Raw genomic sequence first — 23,299 nt, 5'->3', positions numbered from 1 at the left:
GGATCTGGACAGCCCCTACCATGCATTGCTGGGGAGACCGGCGTTGGCTGCTTTCATGGCCACCACTCATACGGCTTACCTCAAGATGAAGATGCCGGCACCTCGTGGGCCATTGACTGTGGTGGGAAACTATAAGATCTCACTGAAATCGCATCTGCCGGATCAAACCTAGCGAGAATCGCTGGTGATCGCGGAGGAAAAGAAAAGAATGCGAGACAGTGTTGCGCTGGCTCAATCCTCACAAATGAGTTTGGCGGCAATGAGTGAAAACATGGGCACACCGGCATTCAAGCCAACCAATGAAACAAAGAACATTGTGCTGGATCCGGCTTACCCAGAGCGCACCGTTCGTATCGGCGCCGGCCTTGATCAAGCATAGGAAAGCGCGCTCGTCAGCTTCCTCCGTGAGAATCGGAATATCTTTGCCTGGTCAACTGATGATTTGGTAGGTGTTCCGAGGGAGCTGGCTGAGCACTCTCTAAACGTCCGGAAAGATGCCAAGCCGGTGCGGCAACCACTGCGCCGGTTCGCTGAAGACAGAAGAAAGATCATAGGAGAAGAAGTAACCAAGCTGCTTGTTGCCGGATTCATTGTGGAGGTCACGCACACAGAGTGGCTGGCCAATCCGGTAATGGTTGAAAAGAAGAAAGATGAGAACCTGGAGGCAAAAGCTCCGAAGGTGTGGCGCATGTGCATCGACTACACCAACCTGAACAAGGCTTGCCCAAGAGATCCTTTTCCTTTGCCACGAATCGATCAAGTGATTGATTCAACTGCTGGGTGTGAGTTGTTGTCCTTCCTGGATGCCTATTCCGGTTTCCACCAAATTCCCTTAAAAAAGGAAGATCAAATAAAAACTGCGTTCATTACCCACTTGCACGGGGCTTATTGCTATGTCACTATGCCTTTTGTGTTTCGAAACTCTGGTGCTACGTACCAGATCTGTATGCAAAAATGCTTGTTTGATCAAATTGGAAAAAATGTGCAAGTCTATGTGGATGACATCGTGATAAAAACTAAGGTAAAAAACACTTTAATCGATGACATCCGGCAAACATTCGATAACCTAAGGCGGTTCCGGATGAAACTCAATCCGGCAAAATGTACCTTTGGTGTCCCCGCCGGCAAGCTGCTCGGTTTCCTGGTTTCAAGCCGGGGCATAGAGGTTAATCCGGTAAAGATCCGGGCGATAGAAAGAATGGCTATCCCTCGAGAGTTAAAAGATGTGCAAAAGTTTACCGGAAGCTTGGCATCGCTGAGCCGGTTTGTAAGCAGATTGGGAGAAAAAGCTCTGCCACTCTATGCTCTCATGAAGAAATCTGACACGTTCGTCTGGACCCCTCAGGCAGACGCAGCGTTTAAGGAGCTAAAAACGATGCTAGCCACAGCACCCGTACTGGCTTCACCTCTAGAAAGGGAGCCTATGCTGTTATACATAGCAGCAACAAACCGGGTTGTGAGTGTAGTGGTTGTGGTTGAAAGAGAAGAGGAAGAAAAAACCGTCCGAGGCCGGTATACTACTTGAGCGATGTTCTCTCCCTCTCATAACATTACTTCCCTCACTTCGAGTAAATGACTTATGGCGTGTAAATGGCCGCCACAAAACTCAAGCACTACTTTGAGGAGCACCCCATGAAGGTGGTGAGTGAAGCACCAATTTCCGACATCATGTGCAACAAAGATGCCAGCGGCGGATTGCAAAATGGGCGATCCAGATATCACCGTACGTGCCGGTATATGAAAGAAGAGATGCCATAAAATCACAGGCTTTGGCTGATTTCCTTGTTGATTGGGCGGAGATGCAATACAAACCGCCAGATCGGAGGATAGAATCTTGGAAGATGCACTTTGATGGATCTAAGCTCAAGGAAGGTCTAGGTGCCGGTGTGGTGCTTACTTCACCAAAAGGAGACCACCTCCGGTATGTTTTGCAAGTACATTTCAGGGCATCGAACAATGTCGCTGAATATGAAGCTTTGATCCATGGGCTTAAGGTCGCAAAAGAAATCGGTGCACACCAGATCATTTGCTATGGCGATTCAGACCTTGTGGTACAGCAGTGCTCAGGAGATTGGGATGCAAAAGACGCCAACATGGCCTCGTACCGGTTTCACGTGCAAAAGATTGCCGGATTCTTCGAAGGATGTGAGTTTCACCATGTGCCGCGAGCAGAAAATGAAGCCGCGGATGCTTTGTCCAAGTTGGGCTCATCTAGGCAAGAAATTCCTCCCGGAATAGCTTTGGCTCACCTAAGAGTGCCATCGATCAAGCCGAGCCCGGAATCGAATCAATTTTTGTACCGAGTCACACGTAGTACCCATGGATATCGATGAAGGGAACCCGGGGACTGCTCCGGCAAGCTCGGGGACTGCTCCGGTAGGCTCGGGACTGCTGTACCCATACCGGAAGAAACGATGCTGGTAGATAGCATGGAGATAGATGCACCGGTGTTTTTGGTTCGAGAAATACCATCATGGGTTAAACCTATTAAGGAATTCCTGATCAGCGGCACCTTGCCGGCTGACGAAAATGAATCAAGGAGAATACAAAGAAGGTCCAAAGCTTACACATTCATCAATGGTGAGGTGTACAAGAGAAGCGTTACCGGTGTCCTTCAAAGGTGTGTGGAACCGGAGGAAGGAAAAGAAATGCTTGAGGAAATTCACCAAGGAGAATGTGGGCATCATGCTTCATCAAGGGCTTTGGTAGCAAAAGTATTCCGGCATGGGTTCTATTGGCCCACTGCTTTGGAGGATGCTGAGGATTTGGTAAGAAAATGCAACGGCTGCCAGAGGTACGCCAAGCAAAACCATACCCCAGCATCCGGTTTAAAGACAATACCGCTAACATGGCCATTCGCTGTTTGGTGCCTTGACATGGTTGGACCATTCAAAACTGCAAGAAGCAAAGCATGACTCACATCTTGGTCATGGTGGATAAGTTCACCAAGTGGCTGGAAGTAAAACCTATCGCAAAGTGTGATGGGCATACAGCTGTGAAATTCTTGAAAGATGTCATTTTGCGGTATGGATACCCGCACGATCATCACCGATAACGGAACCAACTTTGCTCAAGGTGAGTTCAAAAGGTTACGTGAAGAAAAGAACATCCGGTTGGATTTGTGCTCGATGGCACATCCACAGGGCAATGGCCAAGTAGAAAGAATGAATGCCTTGGTGCTTTCCGGTATCAAGCCTAGACTCATTGATGCGGTGGAAAAGTCACCGGGATGTTGGCTCGATGAGCTACCATCAGTACTGTGGAGTATAAGAACAACTCCAAACCGGTCTACCGGATACACTCCCTTCTTCATGGTTTATGGAGCGAAGCGGTGATACCAACCGATATCATCCATGATTCACCAAGGGTACAGCTCTATACCGAGCAAGAGGTCAAAGAGGCCAGAAAACGATGTGGACTTGCTAGAAGAAGCAAGAGAGCTGGCTTTGGCAAGAACAGCCATTTACCAAAGAAACCTAAGACGCTATCATAACCGGAAGGTTAACCCAAGAGTTTTCCGGGAGGGAGATCTTGTACTTCGCACGGTGCAGCGACCGAAGGCCGGCATAAGCTTTTGCCACCGTGGGAAGGTCCCTTCATTGTAAGCAAGGTGCTTCACAATGATGCATACTACTTGATAGATGCACAGGAATGGAAGAAAGGAAAGGCGGACAGGTCCGGCGAGGAGAGCAAGCGTCCATGGAACGTAGCTCTGTTGCGTCCTTTCTACTCTTGAAGTGGTGGTGTAAGAAGTTCCTTTTTGTACCTTATATGCTATGAATAAAAGATGCCGGAACCTTGAGTGAATCTCGGGGACTACCCCAACTTAAGTTGCATGTAACTTGTCTATTTTTTCAGTTTACCGGTTGCTTATTGAATGTTTTTTCTTTCCGGTTTAGTAGTGTGCTAAATCCTACCGGAGTCTTCGACTCTGCTGCTGTCCGCAAACCGGCTTCATGGCAAGCAAGATAAACCGGTAGGGGATAAGCACATGAACTGCGAAAAGGGAGAGCAGGAAAGAACAATCTGAAAAATTTAATTAACCCCGGTTAAACCGGTTTTTTGCAAAATTTCAAAGTTATTTCTAAGTTCAAGAAGATGCTTGTTTGGTGAAAGAACCTTGTGCTCATACGCCAAAGAACGCCAGAGAAGGCAGGCGAGCCAAGGCAAAAGAACCAAGTATGCATCAAATTGGATGCGGAAGCAATTGAGAAATCTTTGCAGTGCAGGATAAAAGCGGAACCAAAAGCAAAATATGTTAAGGCAAACTCATAAGTACTTAGCTACCGGTATAACTTACCGGCAGGAAATGTTGTAGCACAACCACAGGCAAACTTAAGTTTTACATCATAAGCCCCGGCATTCCGGGGCAGAATTTAACAGATATTGTCTTAAAGCAACAGGACCAACAGATATAATGAGCAAACACTTCAAAGGAAATCATCATGCAGCAGGGGCCTCCGGAGGAGCATCGCCGGCACCAGCATCGCCCAGGACCTCTTCTTCGGCTTCACCCTCCTCCTCGTCGAGATAATCCGTGACGCCAGGAGGGGGAGGGATGAAGGTGCGCATGTCGGCATACTCCGCGATGCAGTACGCGCGATCCTGCCGCTTGGCGGAGAGGATCGGGTCCAGATCCGTTTCTGCGCCTTCGCGCACGCCGGTAAGGGCGTCCAGATTGAGCTCCGGGTACCAGGAGCAGGCGACGCGGAGGGCGGAGTCCGCTCCAGCGCGGGCAGCAGAGCACTGCCACTCGCGGATCCTCCTGCCGGCACCTTTCAGGCGGTCGTTGATGAGGGAGAAGGTGTCCGGCACCTCCTCGCCAGGCCATAAAGTCCTGTATAGCTGGGTAGCTACATCAGGGATGTCCGAAAGATTGCGGTCTATGCAGCGCATATGGGACACCCGCGCGTTAAGCGCGACCAGATGGTCCTTGGGCGTCCATGGCACGGTAAGATCCGCTTGGCCTTTGTCCTTGCGTTGCGCATCGACCTTCTTGACAGCGTACCTCTGCGAGTCCGGAAAGAGGCCTATGCAAAGAAAGAAAAAGTTTAAGGAAAAGAGTCCGGAAGAAAAGAGACCGGAAGGAGAAGAGTCCGGAAGAAAAAGAGACCGGAAGGAAAAGAGTCCGGAATGAAAGATAGCGGAAACAAAAATGGGGTCGAAGGAAAAAAGGCTCGTATGCAGTAGTCAAAATGTAAAAGAAAACAACTTACGGAGGGCAAGTGTATCGGTCTGCAGGATCAGCTGATCGCACTCTTTACGCTCCTCCTCCAGCCGCGCGGCCTTCTCCTCGGCGCCCTTCCGGGCCTTGGCCATCTCCTCCAGCTCTGCCCGCAACACCACAGTGGCATTGGAAGCATCCTCCAGAGCCTCGTCCAACTTGGCCGCTGCGCTCACTTCAGCGGCTTTGAGGGCCTTGGCGTGATCGAGCCCCAGCTGAATCAGCTGAGACTTGAGATCCTGGTAGCTGGTCTTGAGGGCGTTCAGCTCATCCTGGTGCTGCCGGTTGAGCTCGTCCTTCTCCCCTGTAACCGGGAAAATGAGTGTTAGCAAGGCTACACTAGTAAAACTGAAAAGAAACCAAGTTCAAAGGAGAAAGGAAAAAATAGTACGTTGGGCCGTGGCAAGCTGCTCCTTGAGAGCATCGATGGAAGCTTCCGGGATCACTGTTGAACAGAAATTGTAAATATCACAAGGAAAAGAGGTTTCCGGTAGCAAAGATGCCGGTGAAACAAAAAACTTACCTTGGCACTTGTCATGTGCCTCAGCGAGCTCCCGGTGCTCCCATAAAAGCTCCTCGAAGAGGGCCTTCCGAGTGTCAGCGGTGACCTGTTCAAGAAAAAGAAGAAATAAGGTAAAATTTTGTGCTAAGAACCAAGTTCTTAACCCGAAACTCGGGGACTGGCAGTGCCGGTTTTGCGCATTTCTAAGGTAAATTATGTGTTAAGAAGAAGATGTTTAACCCAAAACTCGGGGACTGGCAGTGCCGGTTTTGCGCTAAAAACTTAAGTTAAGTTTTGCGCTAAGAGCTGCGCTCTCACCACAAAACTCGGGGACTGGGAAGATAGACAAGAGAGAAACCGGCATGAAACTAAGGAAAAGATAAAGCAGAACCGGAAACGAAGAAACCGGCAAAGGTTGAAAGTTAATAGAACATACCGTCAGATTGTTCGTGGAATCGTACCACGCGCTGTCAAGCTCTTTTACGGCAGCCCGGAGCCGCATGAAGTGCTCCTCAGAACACCGATCCCCGACAGGATCAGGTGCCGGCAGCCGATCCTTGCCCATGCCGCGGGTCGCCGGAGTGATGTCCGCGGCGTTCCACTTTTGGGCATACGGCAGGAGGTGCCCCAGGTCCCGGCCTTGGCGTTGGAACTCCGTAATGCGGCCGAGGAGGCCGGTGGCCTTCATGCTGGCGCTTTTGGCAGCCTTGGAGACGTGCAGCACCAAGGGCTGCTGGCCGCCCGAAGGGGCGCTGGAGGCCGTCGCCCTCCCCTTGATGAGCTTGGAGGGCTTGGGCGGCGGCGCGGTAGAAGAGGCCCCGGAAATCTTAGCCGGCGGCGCGCCAGGAGCGGCCTTGGAGGGCTGGGCGCGAGGAGCCTCAGGCGGAGGCATGAGGATGGTGCGTGGAGAAGGGGGAGCGCTAGGAGCGTCACCCGTCTTGGAGCCTTCCGGCGCGGAAGATTCCGGCGCGGAGGTTGTCTTTTCGAGGACGGGAGGAGCAAAAGGCTCCGCCCGCCCGGCAGCTTCTTCTTCTCCGGCGCCGGTGTTGCTGGCGCCGGTGTCTTGGTGTTCCGGGAGGAAGGAAAGATCCTCCTCCGTGCGGTGATCTGACAGTGAAGGGGCCGCACGCCCCGAATTTGTTGTGCCCCCCGAAAGGGAGGCAGAGGTGTTGCCGGCACCAGATGGTGCCGGGCTTGAACGAGGAGGAGGGGTTGAGGTCCTTGCGGATCCCTCAGAGCCCAATGGCCTTGGGCCAAGCTTGAGAGCGGGGCTGAGAAAAAGAAAAAAGACAAGTGGTTGAGAAGAAGCAACCGGAAAAAGAGCTTAGCAAAAAAGGAGGCAAGCCGGAAAATGAAATTACCCGGAAGCGGTTGGCATCGCTTTGCGCCCGTAGCGGCGCACGCCCACTTCTTTCTCCCCCACGGGCTCCGTCCGGAAGCGCTTGGAGGGAGGAGCATGGCTGGAGCCGGCAGTAGATGCCGGCTGCTTGTTCTTCTGGCCCTGGGCCATGAGTTTGTCCACAAACTCAGTGCCGGCCTCGGCGCGCAGGGGCGGCACGCGCTCGTGGATCTGTGAGTTGGATATGGCTAAGAAGCAATTCGCAAGAAAGCGATAATGGCAAAGTATAAGAAGCCGGAAAAGAAAATACCTCGAGCACAACCAGCTCCTCTGGATTTCCGGTGGGCTCCGGCGGGTCCCGGCCAAGGCGCGCAGCCGGAGTCTTCCCCATCTTCAGGTCCTTCCAATAGATGTAGGGATCCGGGTCGAAGGAGTCAAAGGCACGCTTCCGGAGAGGTCCTCGCGGCTCTGCCTGGATAGAGGGGAAGCGGTCCCTGGCCTGAAACAAGGTAAAAAAAAAAGAAGGTTAGCAAAAGCAGAAACTTACCGGCAAAGACAACCCCAAGTGCGTAATCTCTTACTTCTTGGGTCGGACGGTTAGAGGAACTGAGGGGAAGGAGGCCCCATTCCCAAGTAAAAGGCATAGCAGTTTGACAAATCTGCTTAGCCTTGAGAACAACATCTTTCTTGCTGAGAGCACGGCCGGTGATCTTGGTAGGATCGCCTGGGCCATACATCTCGCTCATCCTATGTGCGCGGCGCTTAAGAGGAAGCACCCGGCGCGATATGAAAGTCCGGATGACATCGTCGGAACAGATGTTGGTCTCCTTCTTCAAAGAGGCCAAGAAGCGCACCACCCGATTGGTTTCGGCATGTTCTGTCCTCGGGTTGTAGCTCCAGTTGGCTCTGCTGGGGGGCCCCTCTTGGTATGGAGGAAGGTTGATGCGATCGGCGCGGCCGGTGTTCTTCACGTAGAAGAAAGTTCCTTGCCAGGTGCGGCAAGACTCGAGGCCGGTAAACTTAAGGAAAGTGCTCCCTTGGCGGGAGCCGACGATGCAGGAGCCGCACTGCACGGGCGGCTTGGGCTTAGGAATCTCCTTGCCCTGGACGGAGTTGATCCGCAAGTTGAAGAAGCGGGCAAACGTCTCACAAGTGGGACGAATGCCGATGTAAGCCTCCATGAAGGTGGCATAACAAGAGAGATAGAAAATGGCGTTGCCAGGAAGGTGGTGAGGTTGGAGTTCGTAGAAATCTAGGAACTCCCGGAAAAAAGTAGAGGCAGGAAGGCCGAAGCCGCGCTCAAAGTGAGCGAGAAAAACAACATGCTCGTCGTCTTCCGGATCCGGTTCAATCTCGTTATCCGGAATCCGGCAGGCAACTCCTTCCGGAATCCTCCGAGACCGGTACAGCCAATCGATCTCAAACTCAGTAACGTAGGAGCCCATCCAGGCTCCGCGGGTGGTTGGGGAAGGCTCCTCGCCGGAAGATTGGCTGGAGCTGCTAGAGGCTTGACCAGAGCCACTGGCCTCTTGGCTACCGGAAGCTTGGCTAAAGCTACCGGATTCTAGGTGGCCGCCGGACTCTTGGGGGTCACCGGATTCCTGCTGGTTGCCGGAATCGGTTTCCATTGGATCTGAGGCCGTAGATTCACCGGGAGAAGGTCTACGGCGCTTGAGAGAAAGAGAAGAAGAGGATGCAGAGGAAGATCCCTCGTCAGACATCGCAAGGATGGGCGGAGAAACAGGAATCCCAAACTTCAACCCCGTGTGAAGATCTACGAGTAAGAAGAAAACCAAAGAAAAGGAGCAAATAAGAACACCAAAGGCTCAAGATCTGGAAAGCAAGCGAACGGCGAGTAAAGCAAAATTGATACCAACCTTGAGCGGCGCGGACGCTGAGGGGAGTGTTTGCTGACGGTGGAGCGGCTCTGCGGTCGCCGGCGAGCTCCGTCGATGGCGAAGCGGAAAAGCTCGCGAAGAAGCACAAATGCGGCGGACGCGAGGAAGGTGCTGCCAAAGAACTCCGCACGGCGAAGTTCGGCGGAGGGGCGGCGTAAGTTCGCCGGGCGCCGGAGCTTGAACGGGCGACGGCGGACGGAGAGCGGCGGAGGCGCAGAGGCGTGGAGCTCTGTGCGCGAAGGAGGAGAATGCGAAGAAGATGAAGGGGAACGGGCAGTTGTGCTTATATAAGAGAGAGAAAGTGGGCAGCGAACCGCTGGGCCGCGGCGGTTCGCCTCGCGGCCCGCGACGGTTCGCACCTTGGGCCGCCACGTGGCGAACGGATACACGCGCGAAAACGGAGGCGCACGCGGGATCCCGAAGAGGTAGTGGGATCCGCTGCGGTGCATTAAATGCGTGCGCGGGAGTCGAAACGATGTGACAGCGGGCACTGGCGCGTCAGTTACAGTGCGCATGTCACTGACAGGCGCGGGGCCCGATATACTCTCGACTTCGCCGAGGAAGGAGCAGAGACACGTGGTGCCGGAAAAAAGAGGTGCCGGAACAAGCCTTGCGAAGAGAAGAAAAGGAACAAGGGTAAAGGTGCCGGAACCAAGCTCAAAAGATGAGCGACTAAACCGGTATCTTAAAAAGATGAAAACCTGGCATGGTCCGTAGGATAGAATCCTCCAGACTATACCAGCTTCGGGGACTAATGTTGGGGGGATAACCCCCGGTATGCCAAAGGCATGCCAAACCGGATGGTTTGAGCCATCAAGATACCGGTTTAATGTTCTTGCCGGAAGCCTAGTAGGAATCCGGGAGAGCAAGGCTAAACCGGTATCCCCAAAGGGGTATGCCGGAACCCGGTATAGAAGATACCGGAAAGGAGAGCCTGTCGGCAGGTCTGGTCAAAGATTCTCTTCAGAGCAAGAAGACAAGGATGAGCCAAGCAAAGTAACTTTATTCAGAGCCCTGGCGCCAAAGAGAGAGGTGACGTCCAAAGAAGCCGGAGGACATCAGCAGCCCTGATAAAAGAAGGCCCCGGTGTCATCTATGATTAAAGTAGCTTTGTACAGTAGCTCTGTAAAGTAGTTTGTCCAGTCAAAGATGCCGTTAGGGTTTCTTGCAGTGTAAGCCACCCTCTCCCCTATATAAGGAGAGGGGGCAGCCCATCTTCACGGGCAAGTGGGTACGCGTGTATGTAGGAAGGAAAAGCCTGTAACTTGTATGAATCTATGAACATGGTGATCTAGAGGGAGTTTTTCCTTGTGTCTTTCTTCTTCAACCTCTGGCCTTGGCCAAGTTCTTGAGGAAACCATCCGGAATCTCTTCCTACCTGATCGCAAACCCTCCCCCGAATCCTCTTGCGTCCATTCGGCCCCAATCTAAGCCATCCTATGGCATCTGCTCGTTCACCACGACGACAGTGTCCACTAGTGAAAGTCTAATCCCTAGGCCTTGTTCCTAAATACTGCTATCGCTGCTTGTTTACTGTTTTACTGTGTTACTACTGCTGCGTTACTACTGCTTGTTTACTGTCCTGGGCAAAGCACTTTTCTGGTGCCGTTGCTACTGCTCATATATATTCATACCACCTGTATTTCACTATCTCTTCGCCGAACTAGTGCACCTATTAGGTGTGTTGGGGACACAAGAGACTTCTTGCTTTGTGGTTGCAGGGTTGCATGAGAGGGATATCTTTGACCTCTTCCTCCCTGAGTTCGATAAACCTTGGGTGATCCACTTAAGGGAAACTTGCTGCTGTTCTACAAACCTCTGCTCTTGGAGGCCCAACACTGTCTACAGGAAAAGGAGGGGGCGTAGACATCAAGCTATTTTCTGGCACCGTTGCCGGGGAACAAAAAGCTACAATACGGGGATTTCCTCCCTCGTCAACCACGCGCCAGTTGTAGGCAGTCAAGCTATTTTCTGGCGCCGTTGCCGGGGAGGAAAGGTAAAAGGTACTCACACTCCGGATCTCGGCTACTAAGCTATTTTCCGGCGTCGTAAGTACTCGAAGCTATTTCCTTTAGATCCTGCAATTGCAACTTTTTGTTTCTTGTTTACACTAGTTAGGCATAATGGAAAACAACAAAAATATGAGAGAACTTTATGAACTTTATCTTGAATTAGGACATGATGTGTTTGAAGAGAAAATTAAAAAACCCATGGAACTTTATACGCATGCTAATGGGATTATATTAATATGAATGCTTTGAACACTATTGTTGCTAATGCTATGGAAAATTCTAAGCTTGGGGAAGCTGGCTTTGATGAGCATGATATTTTTAGTCCCCCAAGCATTGAGGAGAAAATTTACTTTGATGATACTTTGCCTCCTATTTATGATGATGATAGTAGTCTTTTAGTACCACTTGTTATGGAGGATAAATTTGATTATGATCACAATATGCCTCCTATATTTGATGATGAGAATAATAATGATAGCTACTTTGTTGAATTTGCTCCCACTACAACTAATAAAATTGATTATGCTTATGTGGAGAGTAATGATACTTTTATGCATGTGAATAAGAATGCTTTATGTGATAGTTATATTGTTGAGTTTGCTCATGTTGCTACTGAAAGTTATTATGAGAGAGGGAAATATGGTTGTAAATATTTTCATGTTACTAAAACACCTCTCTATATGCTGAAATTTTTGAAGCTACACTTGTTTTATCTTTCTATGCTTGTTGCATTATGCTTCTTGAACTTGTTTATTTACAAGATTACTTTTCATAGGAAGCATGTTAGACTTAAATGTGTTTTGAATTTGCCTCTTGATGCTCTCTTTTGCTTCAAATATTATTTCTTGCGAGTGCATCATTAAAACTGCTGAGCCCATCTTAATGGCTATAAAGAAAGAACTTCTTGGGAGATAACCCATGTGCTATTTTGCTACAGTAATTTGTTTTTATTTTGTGTCTTGGAAGTTGTTTACTACTGTAGCAACCTCTCCTTATCTTAGTTTTGTGTTTTGTTGTGCCAAGTAAAGTCTTTGATAGTAAAGTTCATACTAGATTTGGATTACTGCGCAGTTTCGGATTTCTTTGCTGTCACGAATTTCGACCTGCCTCACTGTAGGTAGCTCAGAAAATTAAGCCAATTTACGTGCGTGATCCTCAGATATGTACGCAACTTTCATTCAATTTGGGCATTTTCATTTGAGCAAGTCTGGTGCCATTTTAAAATTCGTCTTTACGAACTGTTCTGTTTTGACAGATTCTGCCTTTTATTTCGCATTGCTTCTTTTGCTATGTTGGATGAATTTCTTTGTTCCATTACCTTCCAGTAGCTTTGGGCAATGTCCAGAAGTGTTAAGAATGATTGTGTCACCTCTGAACATGTGAGTTTTTGATTATGCACTAACCCTCTAATGAGTTTGCTTTGAGTTTGGTGTGGAGGAAGTTTTCAAGGGTCAAGAGAGGAGGATGATATACTATGATCAAGAAGAGTGAAGAGTCTAAGCTTGGGGATGCCCCGGTGGTTCATCCCTGCATATTTCAAGAAGACTCAAGCATCTAAGCTTGGGGATGCCCAAGGCATCCCCTTCTTCATCAACAACATTATCAGGTTCCTCTCTTGAAATTATATTTTTATTCGGTCACATCTTATGTGCTTTGCTTGGAGCGTCAGTTTGTTTTTGTTTTTGTTTGAATAAAATGGATCCTAGCATTCACTGTATGGGAGAGAGACACGCTCCGCTGTTGCATATGGACAAGTATGTCCTTAGTTTCTACTCATAGTATTCATGGCGAAGTTTCTCCTTCGTTAAATTGTTATATGGTTGGAATTGGAAAATGATACATGTAGTAAATTGCTATAATGTCTTGGATAATGTGATACTTGGCAATTGTTGTGCTCATGTTTAAGCTCTTGCATCATATGCTTTGCACCCATTAATGAAGAAATACATAGAGCATGCTAAAATTTGGTTTGCATATTTGGTCTCTCTAAAGTCTAGATAATTTCTAGTATTGAGTTTTGAACAACAAGGAAGACGGTGTAGATTCTTATAATGTTTACAATATGTCTTTTATGTGAGTTTTGCTGCGCCGTTCATCCTTGTGTTTGTTTCAAATAAGCCTTGCTAGCCTAAACCTTGTATCGAGAGGGAATACTTCTCATGCATCCAAAATACTTGAGCCAACCACTATGCCATTTGTGTCCACCATACCTACCTACTACATGGTATTTCTCCGCCATTCCAAAGTATATTGCTTGAGTGCTACCTTTAAAATTCCATCATTCACCTTTGCAATATATAGCTCATGGGACAAATAGCTTAAAAACTATTGTGGTATTGAATATGTACTTATGCACTTTATCTCTTATTAAGTTGCTCGTTGTGCGATAACCATGTTTCTGGGGACGCCATCAACTATTCTTTGTTGAATATCATGTGAGTTGCTATGCATGTTCGTCTTGTCTGAAGTAAGGGAGATCTACCACCTTATGGTTGGAGCATGCATATTGTTAGAGAAGAACATTGGGCCGCTAACTAAAGCCATGATCCATGGTGGAAGTTTCAGTTTTGGACATATATCCTCAATCTCATATGAGAAAAATAATTGTTACCACATGCTTATGCATAAAAGAGGAGTCCATTATCTGTTGTCTATGTTGTCCCGGTATGGATGTCTAAGTTGAGAATAATCAATAGCGAGAAATCCAATGCGAGCTTTCTCCTTAGACCTTTGTACAGGCGGCATAGAGGTACCCCTTTGTGACACTTGGTTAAAACATGTGCATTGCGATGATCCGGTAGTCCAAGCTAATTAGGACAAGGTGCGGGCACTATTAGTATACTATGCATGAGGCTTGCAACTTGTAAGATATAATTTACATGATACATATGCTTTATTACTACCGTTGACAAAATTGTTTCATGTTTTCAAAATCAAAGCTCTAGCACAAATACAGCAATCGATGCTTTTCCTCTATGGAGGACCATTCTTTTACTTTTATTGTTGAGTCAGTTCACCTATTTCTCTCCACCTCAAGAAACAAACACTTGTGTGAACTGTGCATTGATTCCTACATACTTGCATATTGCATTTGTTATATTACTCTATGTTGACAACTATCCATGAGATATACTTGTTACAAGTTGAAAGCAACCGCTGAAACTTAATCTTCCATTGTGTTGCTTCAATGCTTTACTATGAATTATTGCTTTATGAGTTAACTCTTAAGCAAGACTTATTGATGCTTGTCTTTAAGTACTATTCATGAAAAGTCTTTGCTGTATGATTCACTTGTTTACTCATGTCATATACATTGTTTTGATCGCTGCATTCATTACATATGTTTACAATATGATCAAGTTTATGATGGCATGTCACTCCAGAAATTATCTTTGTTATCGTTTTACCTGCTCGGGACGAGCAGAACTAAGCTTGGGGATGCTGATACGTCTCCGACGTATCGATAATTTCTTGTGTTCCATGCCACATTATTGATGATATCTACATGTTTTATGCACACTTTATGTCATATTTGTGCATTTTCTGGAACTAACCTATTAACAAGATGCCGAAGTGCCAGTTGCTGTTTTCTGCTGTTTTTGGTTTCAGAAATCCTAGTAAAGAAATATTCTCGGAATCGGACGAAATCAACGCCCAGGTTCCTATTTTGCCCTGAAGCATCCAGAACACACGTGAACCGCCAGAGAGGGGGCACAGGGCCACCAAACCCTAGGCCGGCGCGGCCAAGGGGGGGGCCGCGCCCCCCTATAGTGTGGGCCCCTCAGAAGTCCACCGACCTTGCCCTTCCGCCTATTTAAAGCCTCCGTCGCGAAAACCCTGATGCGTTTGACGAAACCAGAGAAAACCTTCCAGAGCCGCCGCCATCGCGAAGCCAAGATCTGGGGGACAGAAGTCTCTGTTCCGGCACGCCGTCGGGACGGGGAAGTGCCCCCGGAAGGCTCCTCCATCGACACCACCGCCATCTTCATCACCGCTGCTGTCTCCCATGAGGAGGGAGTAGTTCTCCATCGAGGCTCGGGGCTGTACCGGTAGCTATGTGGTTCATCTCTCTCCTATGTACTTCAATACAATAATCTCATGAGCTGCCTTACATGATTGAGATTCATATGATGATGCTTGTAATCTAGATGTCATTATGCTAGTCAAGTGAGTTTTACTTATGTGATCTCCGGAGACTCCTTGTCCCACGTGTGTAAAGGTAACACTGTGTGCACCGTGTGGGTCTCTTAGGCTATATTTCACAGAATACTTATTCACTGTTATGAATGGCATAGTGAAGTGCTTATTTATATCTCTTTATGATTGCAATGTATTTTGTATCACAATTTATCTATGTGCTACTCTAGTGATGTTATTAAAGTAGTTTTATTCCTCCTGCACGGTGTAATGGTGACAGTGTGTGCATCCGTGTTAGTACTTGGCGTAAGCTATGATTATGATCTCTTGTAGATTATGAAGTTAACTATTGCTATGATAGTATTGATGAGATCTATGCCTCCTTTCTTAGCATGAAGGTGACAGTGTGCATGCTATGTTAGTACTTGGTTTAGTCGTATTGGTCTTTCATGCACTCTAAGGTTATTTAAATATGAACATTGAATTGTGGAGCTTGTTAACTCCGGCATTGAGGGTTCGTGTAATCCTACGCAATGGTGTTCATCATCCAACAAGAGTGTAGAGTATGCATTTATCTATTCTGTTATGTGATCAAAGTTGAGAGTGTCCACTAGTGAAAGTCTAATCCCTAGGCCTTGTTCCTAAATACTGCTATCGCTGCTTGTTTACTGTTTTACTGTGTTACTACTGCTGCGTTACTACTGCTTGTTTACTGTCCTGGGCAAAGCACTTTTCTGGTGCCGTTGCTATTGCTCATATATATTCATACCACCTGTATTTCACTATCTCTTCGCTGAACTAGTGCACCTATTAGGTGTGTTGGGGACACAAGAGACTTCTTGCTTTGTGGTTGCAGGGTTGCATGAGAGGGATATCTTTGACCTCTTCCTCCCTGAGTTCGATAAACCTTGGGTGATCCACTTAAGGGAAACTTGCCGCTGTTCTACAAACCTCTGCTCTTGGAGGCCCAACACTGTCTACAGGAAAAGGAGGGGGCGTAGACATCATACATATTCAATACCACAATAGTTTTTAAGCTATTTGTCCCATGAGCTATATATTGCATAGGTGAATGATGGAATTTCAAAGGTAGCACTCAAGCAATTTACTTTGGAATGGCGGAGAAATACCATGTAGTAGGTAGGTATGGTGGACACAAATGGCATAGTGGTTGGCTCAAGGATTTTGGATGCATGAGAAGTATTCCCTCTCGATACAAGGTTTAGGCTAGCAAGGCTATTTGAAACAAACACAAGGATGAAGCGGTGCAGCAAAACTCACATAAAAGACATATTGTAAACATTATAAGACTCTACACCGTCTTCCTTGTTGTTCAAACTCAATACTAGAAATTATCTAGACTTTAGAGAGACCAATTATGCAAACCAAATTAGCAAGCTCTAGGTGTTTCTTCATTAATGGGTGCAAAGTATATGATGCAAGAGCTTAAACATGAGCACAACAATTGCCAAGTATCAAATTATTCAAGACATTTTAGAATTACTACATGTAGCATTTTCCAATTCCAACCATATAACAATTTAACGAAGAAGAAACTTCGCCATGAATACTATGAGTAAAGCCTAAGGACATACTTGTCCATATGCAACAGCGGAGCGTGTCTCTCTCCCATACAGTGAATGCTAGGATCCATTTATTCAAACAAAAACAAAAACAAAAACAAACCGACGCTCCAAGCAAAGCACATAAGATGTGACGGAATAAAAATATAGTTTCAGGGGAGGAACCTGATAATGTTGTCGATGAAGAAGGGGATGCCTTGGGCATCTCCAAGCTTAGACGCTTGAGTCTTCTTAGAATATGCAGGGGTGAACCACCGGGGCATCCCCAAGCTTAGAGCTTTCACTCTCCTTGATCATATTGCATCATACTCCTCTCTTGATCCTTGAAAACTTCCTCCACACCAAACTCGAAACAACTCATTAGAGGGTTAGTGGACAATAAAAATTAACATGTTCAGAGGTGACACAATCATTCTTAACACTTCTGGACATTGCATAAAGCTACTGGACATTAATGGATCAAAGAAATTCATCCAAAATAGCAAAAGAGGCAATGCGAAATAAAAGGCAGAATCAGTCAAAACAGAACAGTCCGTAAAGATGGATTTTATTGAGGCACCAGACTTGCTCAAATGAAAATTCCCAAATTGAATGAAAGTTGCGTACATATCTGAGGATCACACACGTAAATTTGCTTAATTTTCTGAGCTACCTACAGGGAGGCAGGTCGGAATTCGTGACAGCAAAGAATTCTGAAACTGCGCAGTAATCCAAATCTAGTATGAACTTTACTATCAAAGACTTTACTTGGCACAACAAAACACAAAACTAAGATAAGGAGAGGTTGCTACAGTAGTAAACAACTTCCAAGACACAAAATAAAAACCAAGTACTGTAGTAAAAAACATGGGTTGTCTCCCATAAGCGCTTTTCTTTAACGCCTTTCAGCTAGGCGCAGAAAGTGTATATCAAGTATTATCAAGAGACGAAGCATCAACATCATAATTTGTTCTAATAATAGAATCATAAGGTAACTTCATTCTCTTTCTAGGAAAGTTTTCCATACCTTTCTTGAGAGGAAATTGATATTTAATATTACCTTCCTTCATATCAATAGTAGCACCAACGGTTCGAAGAAAAGGTCTTCCCAATATAATGGGGCAAGATGCATTGCATTCAATATCCAAGACAACAAAATCAACGGGGGCAAGGTTATTGTTAACCATAATATGAACATTATCAACTCTCCCCAAAGGTTTCTTTTTAGCATTATCAGCGAGATTAACATCCAAATAACAATTTTTCAATGGTGGCAAGTCAAGCATATCATAGACTTTCTTAGGCATAACAGAAATACTTGCACCAAGATCACATAAAGCATTACAATCAAAATCATTGACCCTCATTTTAATGATGGGTTCCCAACCATCCTCTAGCTTTCTAGAAATAGAAGTTTCAAGTTTTAGTTTCTCTTCTCTAGCTTTTATGAGAGCATTTGTAATATGTTTTGTGAAAGCCAAGTTTACAGCGCTAGCGTTGGGACTCTTAGCAAGTTTTTGTAAGAACTTTATAACTTCAGAGATGTGGCAATCATCGAAATCTAAATCATTATGAGCTACAGCAATGGGATCATCATCCCCAAGGTTGGAAAAAATTTCAGCAGTTTTATCACAGGCAGTTTCAGCAGTTTTAGCAATTTCAGGCAATTTTGTACGCTTTGCACTAGGAGTAGAAACATTGCCAACACCAATTATTTTACCATTAATAGTAGGAGGTCCAGCAACATGTGAAGAGTCAACATTACTTGTGGTGGTAATAGTCCAAACTTTAGCTACATTTTTCTCTTTAGCTAGTTTTTCATTTTCTTCTCTATCCCACCTAGCACGCAATTCAGCCATTAATCTTATATTCTCATTAATTCTAACTTGGATGGCATTTGCTATAGTAACAATTTTATTTTCAATATCCCTATTAGGCATAACTTTCGATTTCAAAAGATCAACATCAGAGGCAAGACTATCAACCTTAGAAGCGAGAATATCAATTTTATTGAGTTTTTCCTCAACAGATTTGTTAAAGGCAGTTTGTGTACTAATAAATTCTTTAAGCATAGCTTCAAGTCCAGGGGGTGTGTTCCTATTATTATTGTAAGAATTCCCATAAGAATTAGCATAACCGTTACCATTATTATAAGGATATGGCCTATAGCTATTACTAGAATTGTTCCGATAAGCATTGTTGTTGAAATTATTATTTTTAATGAAGTTTACATCAACATGTTCTTCTTGGGCAACCAATGAAGCTAACGGAACATTATTAGGATCAACATTAGTCCTATCATTCACAAGCATAGACATAATAGCATCAATCTTATCATTCAAGGAAGAGGATTCTTCAACAGAATTTACCTTCTTACCTTGTGGAGCTCATTCCGTGTGCCATTCAGAGTAATTGATCATCATATTATCAAGAAGCTTTGTTGCTTCACCAAGAGTGATGGACATAAAGGTACCTCCAGCAGCTGAATCCAATAGGTTCCGCGAAGAAAAATTCAGTCCTGCATAAAAGGTTTGGATGATCATCCAAGTAGTCAGTCCATGGGTTGGGCAATTTTTAACCAAAGATTTCATTCTTTCCCATGCTTGTGCAACATGCTCAGTATCTAATTGTTTAAAATCCATTATGCTACTCCTCAAAGATATAATTTTAGCAGGGGGATAATATCTACCAATAAAAGCATCCTTGCATTTAGTCCATGAATCAATACTATTCTTAGGCAGAGATAGCAACCAATCTTTAGCTCTTCCTCTTAATGAGAAAGGAAACAATTTCAATTTAATAATATCACCATCTACATCCTTATACTTTTGCATTTCACATAGTTCAACAAAATTATTAAGATGGGCAGCAGCATCATCAGAACTAACACCAGAAAATTGCTCTCGCATAACAAGATTCAGTAAAGCAGGTTTAATTTCAAAGAATTCTGCTGTAGTAGCAGGTGGAGCAATAGGTGTGCATAAGAAATCATTATTATTTGTGGTTGTGAAATCACACAACTTAGTATTTTCAGGGGTGGCCATTTTAGCAGTAGTAAATAAAGCAACTAGATAAAGTAAATGCAAGTAACTAATTTTTTTGGGTTTTTGATATAGCAAACAAGATAGCAAATAAAGTAAAGCTAGCAACTAATTTTTTTGTGTTTTGATATAATGCAGCAAACAAAGTAGTAAATAAAATAAAGCAAGACAAAAACAAAGTAAAGAGATTGGGAAGTGGAGACTCCCCTTGCAGCGTGTCTTGATCTCCCCGGCAACGGCGCCAGAAATTTGCTTGATGCGTGTAGTTGACACGTCCGTTGGGAACCCCAAGAGGAAGGTGTGATGCGCACAGCGGCAAGTTTCCCTCAGTAAGAAACCAAGGTTTAATCGAACCAGTAGTAGTCAAGAAGCACGTTGAAGGTTGATGGCGGCGGGATGTAGTGCGGCGCAACAACAGAGATTCCGGCGCCAACGTGGAACCTGCACAACACAACCAAAGTACTTTGCGCCAACGAAAAATTGAGGTTGTCAATCTCACCGGCTTGCTGTAACAAAGGATTAACCGTATTGTGTGGAAGATGATTGTTTGCAGAAAACAGTAAAACAAGTATTGCAGTAGATTGTATGCGATGTAAAGAATAGGACCGGGGTCCACAGTTCACTAGAGGTGTCTCTCCCATAAGATAAACAGCATGTTGGGTGAACAAATTACAGTTGGGCAATTGACAAATAGAGAGGGCATGACCATGCACATACATATTATGATGAGTACTGTGAGATTTAATTGGGCATTACGACAAAGTACATAGACCGCTATCCAGCATGCATCTATGCCTAAAAAGTCCACCTTCAGGTTATCATCCGAACCCCCTCCAGTATTAAGTTGCTAACAACAGACAATTGCATTAAGTATTGCGCGTAATGTAATCAGTGACTACATCCTCGAACATAGCACCAATGTTTTATCCCTAGTGGCAACAGCACATCCATAATCTTAGAGGTTTCTCTCACTCCCCCAGATTCACGGAGACATGAACCCACTATCGAGCATAAATACTCCCTCTTGGAGTTACTAGCATCAACTTGGCCAGAGCATCTACTAATAACGGAGAGCATGCAAGATCATAAACAACACATAGACATAACTTTGATAATCAACATAACAAGTATTCTCTATTCATCGGATCCCAACAAACGCAACATATAGAATTACAGATAGATGATCTTGATCATGTTCGGTAGCTCACAAGACCCGACAATTAAGCACAATGGGGAGAAGACAACCATCTAGCTACTGCTATGGACCCATAGTCCAGGGGTAAACTACTCACTCATCACTCCGAAGGCGACCATGGCGGCGTAGAGTCCTCCGGGAGATGAATCCCCTCTCCGACAGGGTGCCGGAGGAGATCTCCAGAATCCCCCGAGATGGGATTGGCGGCGGCGGCGTCTCAGTAAGGTTTTCCGTATCGTGGCTCTCGGTACTGGGGGTTTCGCGACGGAGGCTATTTGTAGGCGGAAGGGCAGGTAAAGGGGCGTCACGAGGGGCCCACACCATAGGTCGGCGCGGCCAGGGCTTGGGCCGCGCCGCCCTATGGTTTGGCCACCTCGTGGCCCCACTTCGTCTCCTCTTCGGTCTTCTGGAAGCTTCGTGGCAAAATAGGACCCTGGGCGTTGATTTCGTCCAATTCCGAGAATATTTCGTTACTAGGATTTCTGAAACCAAAAACAGCAGAAAACATCAACTGGTTCTTCGGCATCTTGTTAATAGGTTAGTTCCAGAAAATGCACGAATATGACATAAAGTGTGCATAAAACATGTAGATATTATCAATAATGTGGCATGGAACACAAGAAATTATCGATACGTCGGAGACGTATCACTCATCATGCAGTCCATTCAGGAATCTCTCCTGCCTCTTCTCAGTGGTGTCGGTCTCATCGGGGGCGTACCTTGACAGGGTAAGGAACCTGTCGCGGTATTCTACCACCGTCATGCGACCTTGCTTCAGTTCACGGAACTCATCCCTTATCTTCTTGATAAGACCCGGGGGTACATGGTACTTGCTGAACTTGAGCTTGAAATCTTCCCAAGTCATGACTTGACCACCGTTCATGGCACGGGTGCTAGTCCACCATGCTCGGGCTGGTCCGGCAAGATAGTGAGTTGCAAACAAGACCTTCTCGTTGGCTTCCACTCCGGCGACTTCGAAGTTGTTCTCCATAGTTTGGAGCCAGTCATCGGCATCGAGTGGTTCTTCAGTCTTGCTAAACACCGGAGGGTTGGTGTTCTGGAAGTTCTTGAGCTTTGATCCGGGGTGATCATGATTCCCATGGCCTTGGTTAGCAAGGTTTTGCAGTGCGACGATGTTGGCTTGACGTTCAGCTCTTTCAGTCTCCCGGTCTGCCAGCAAGGTTTGCAGCAGGTGCATCATGGCATATTTGTTGTTGCGATTGGGAGGGGCCATCTGGATATACAGAAGATCATAGGATAAGAGGGAAAATTCTATGGTTTATTTTGGGTAAGTTCAAAACTTTAAAACCTGCATACTTTTGATGACACACAACATTCATTCATTCATTCATCATGACACATTACATACTAACATCAACCACTTCCCATGGTTTTAAGAACCATTCAACATGCTACGATACAAGGGACGGGATACAACTCACACCTACATCAGTGCTCAGGTGCAACTACCCTCGTCCTCAACGTCGATAGGGATGACGTCGTCAGGTCCTGGCTCCAGGAAAGCGTAGTCCTCCTCCTTAGTGAACTCGTCCTCCACAAAGTCGTCGTCGTCGCTCAGGAAGGCCCCTCCTCCCTGAAGGTCAATACCGGCATCATCCTCCTCCATCTCCTTCAGCTGATCCTCCTGGGCCTTGACAGTGGCCTCCAACGATGCTATCTGGGCGCGAAGGCGCGCAATAGTAGCATCCTTCTTGGCGTGCTGCAGGCGGAGCTTCTTACGCTCCCTGGCAAGATGTTTGATGGCATCAGCATGCGTTGCCAGAGCAAGGTGAGTCTGGTTGGCGTACATGCGGGCATTGTCCAGATCCTGCTGTGTGTGGTACAGCATGAAATCCAGATGCTCAGCATGGTGCCTCATCTCAGGGTGAGGCTGCAGCTCCATAGGTACTCCTGCGGCATCACACCTCACAAGGTGAGCATAGCGAGACGCAAGTAGGCGCACCACGTTCTGTCCACAGAGACGTGCAAGTCCCTCCTACAGACCACGTGCAAGTCCATCGAGCCAGTTGCTCTCACGGAAAGAGAAAAGGATCCTCTCCGAAGTAGGAGTCTCCATCTTCCCCCTCAAGTCTGCGGTGATGATCCACTGCAACTCCCCGCCAGGCTGGTCGTTCACCTGAATCCCGTGAAACTCGGGGTGGGGGCGTCCAAGGAAGTCCGAGACAGCATTGAGGTCGTGCTCAAAGATCAGGCTCCCACCGTTCCCAAGCTGGTAAAACTTGGTGTTGAGGGGTTCATTCGGCTCCATCTGAAAGCGAAATGGATGAGTAAGTTAGAGAGTGACAAAGTATGGCAAAATTTTAAGTAGATTCAAATATAAGAGAGAGCATGAGTCATCAAATTTTGAAAAAGTCCCAAAGGCAAGAAT

General features: G+C 46.3%; 1 protein-coding gene across 1 annotated transcript; it reads right to left on the bottom strand.

Annotated features, from left to right (window-relative positions):
* Positions 1–929: 929 nt before the first annotated feature.
* On the bottom strand, positions 930–22,813 carry LOC139835576 (uncharacterized). Its single transcript, XM_071825441.1, has 5 exons — positions 22,568–22,813; positions 22,057–22,144; positions 5,217–5,528; positions 4,583–5,030; positions 930–942 (listed from the first exon to the last, which is right to left on the bottom strand). Exons 1-5 carry the CDS (start codon positions 22,811–22,813, stop codon positions 930–932), a joined length of 1,107 nt encoding a protein of 368 aa, XP_071681542.1.
* Between the last annotated feature and the right edge of the window lie 486 nt (positions 22,814–23,299).

Source organism: Lolium perenne, chromosome 2 (genome assembly GCF_019359855.2).
Source record: "Lolium perenne isolate Kyuss_39 chromosome 2, Kyuss_2.0, whole genome shotgun sequence".
NCBI lineage: Eukaryota > Viridiplantae > Streptophyta > Magnoliopsida > Poales > Poaceae > Lolium > Lolium perenne.
Note: the sequence above shows the minus strand (reverse complement) of the source record. Positions and strands in the feature narration are given on the sequence as shown.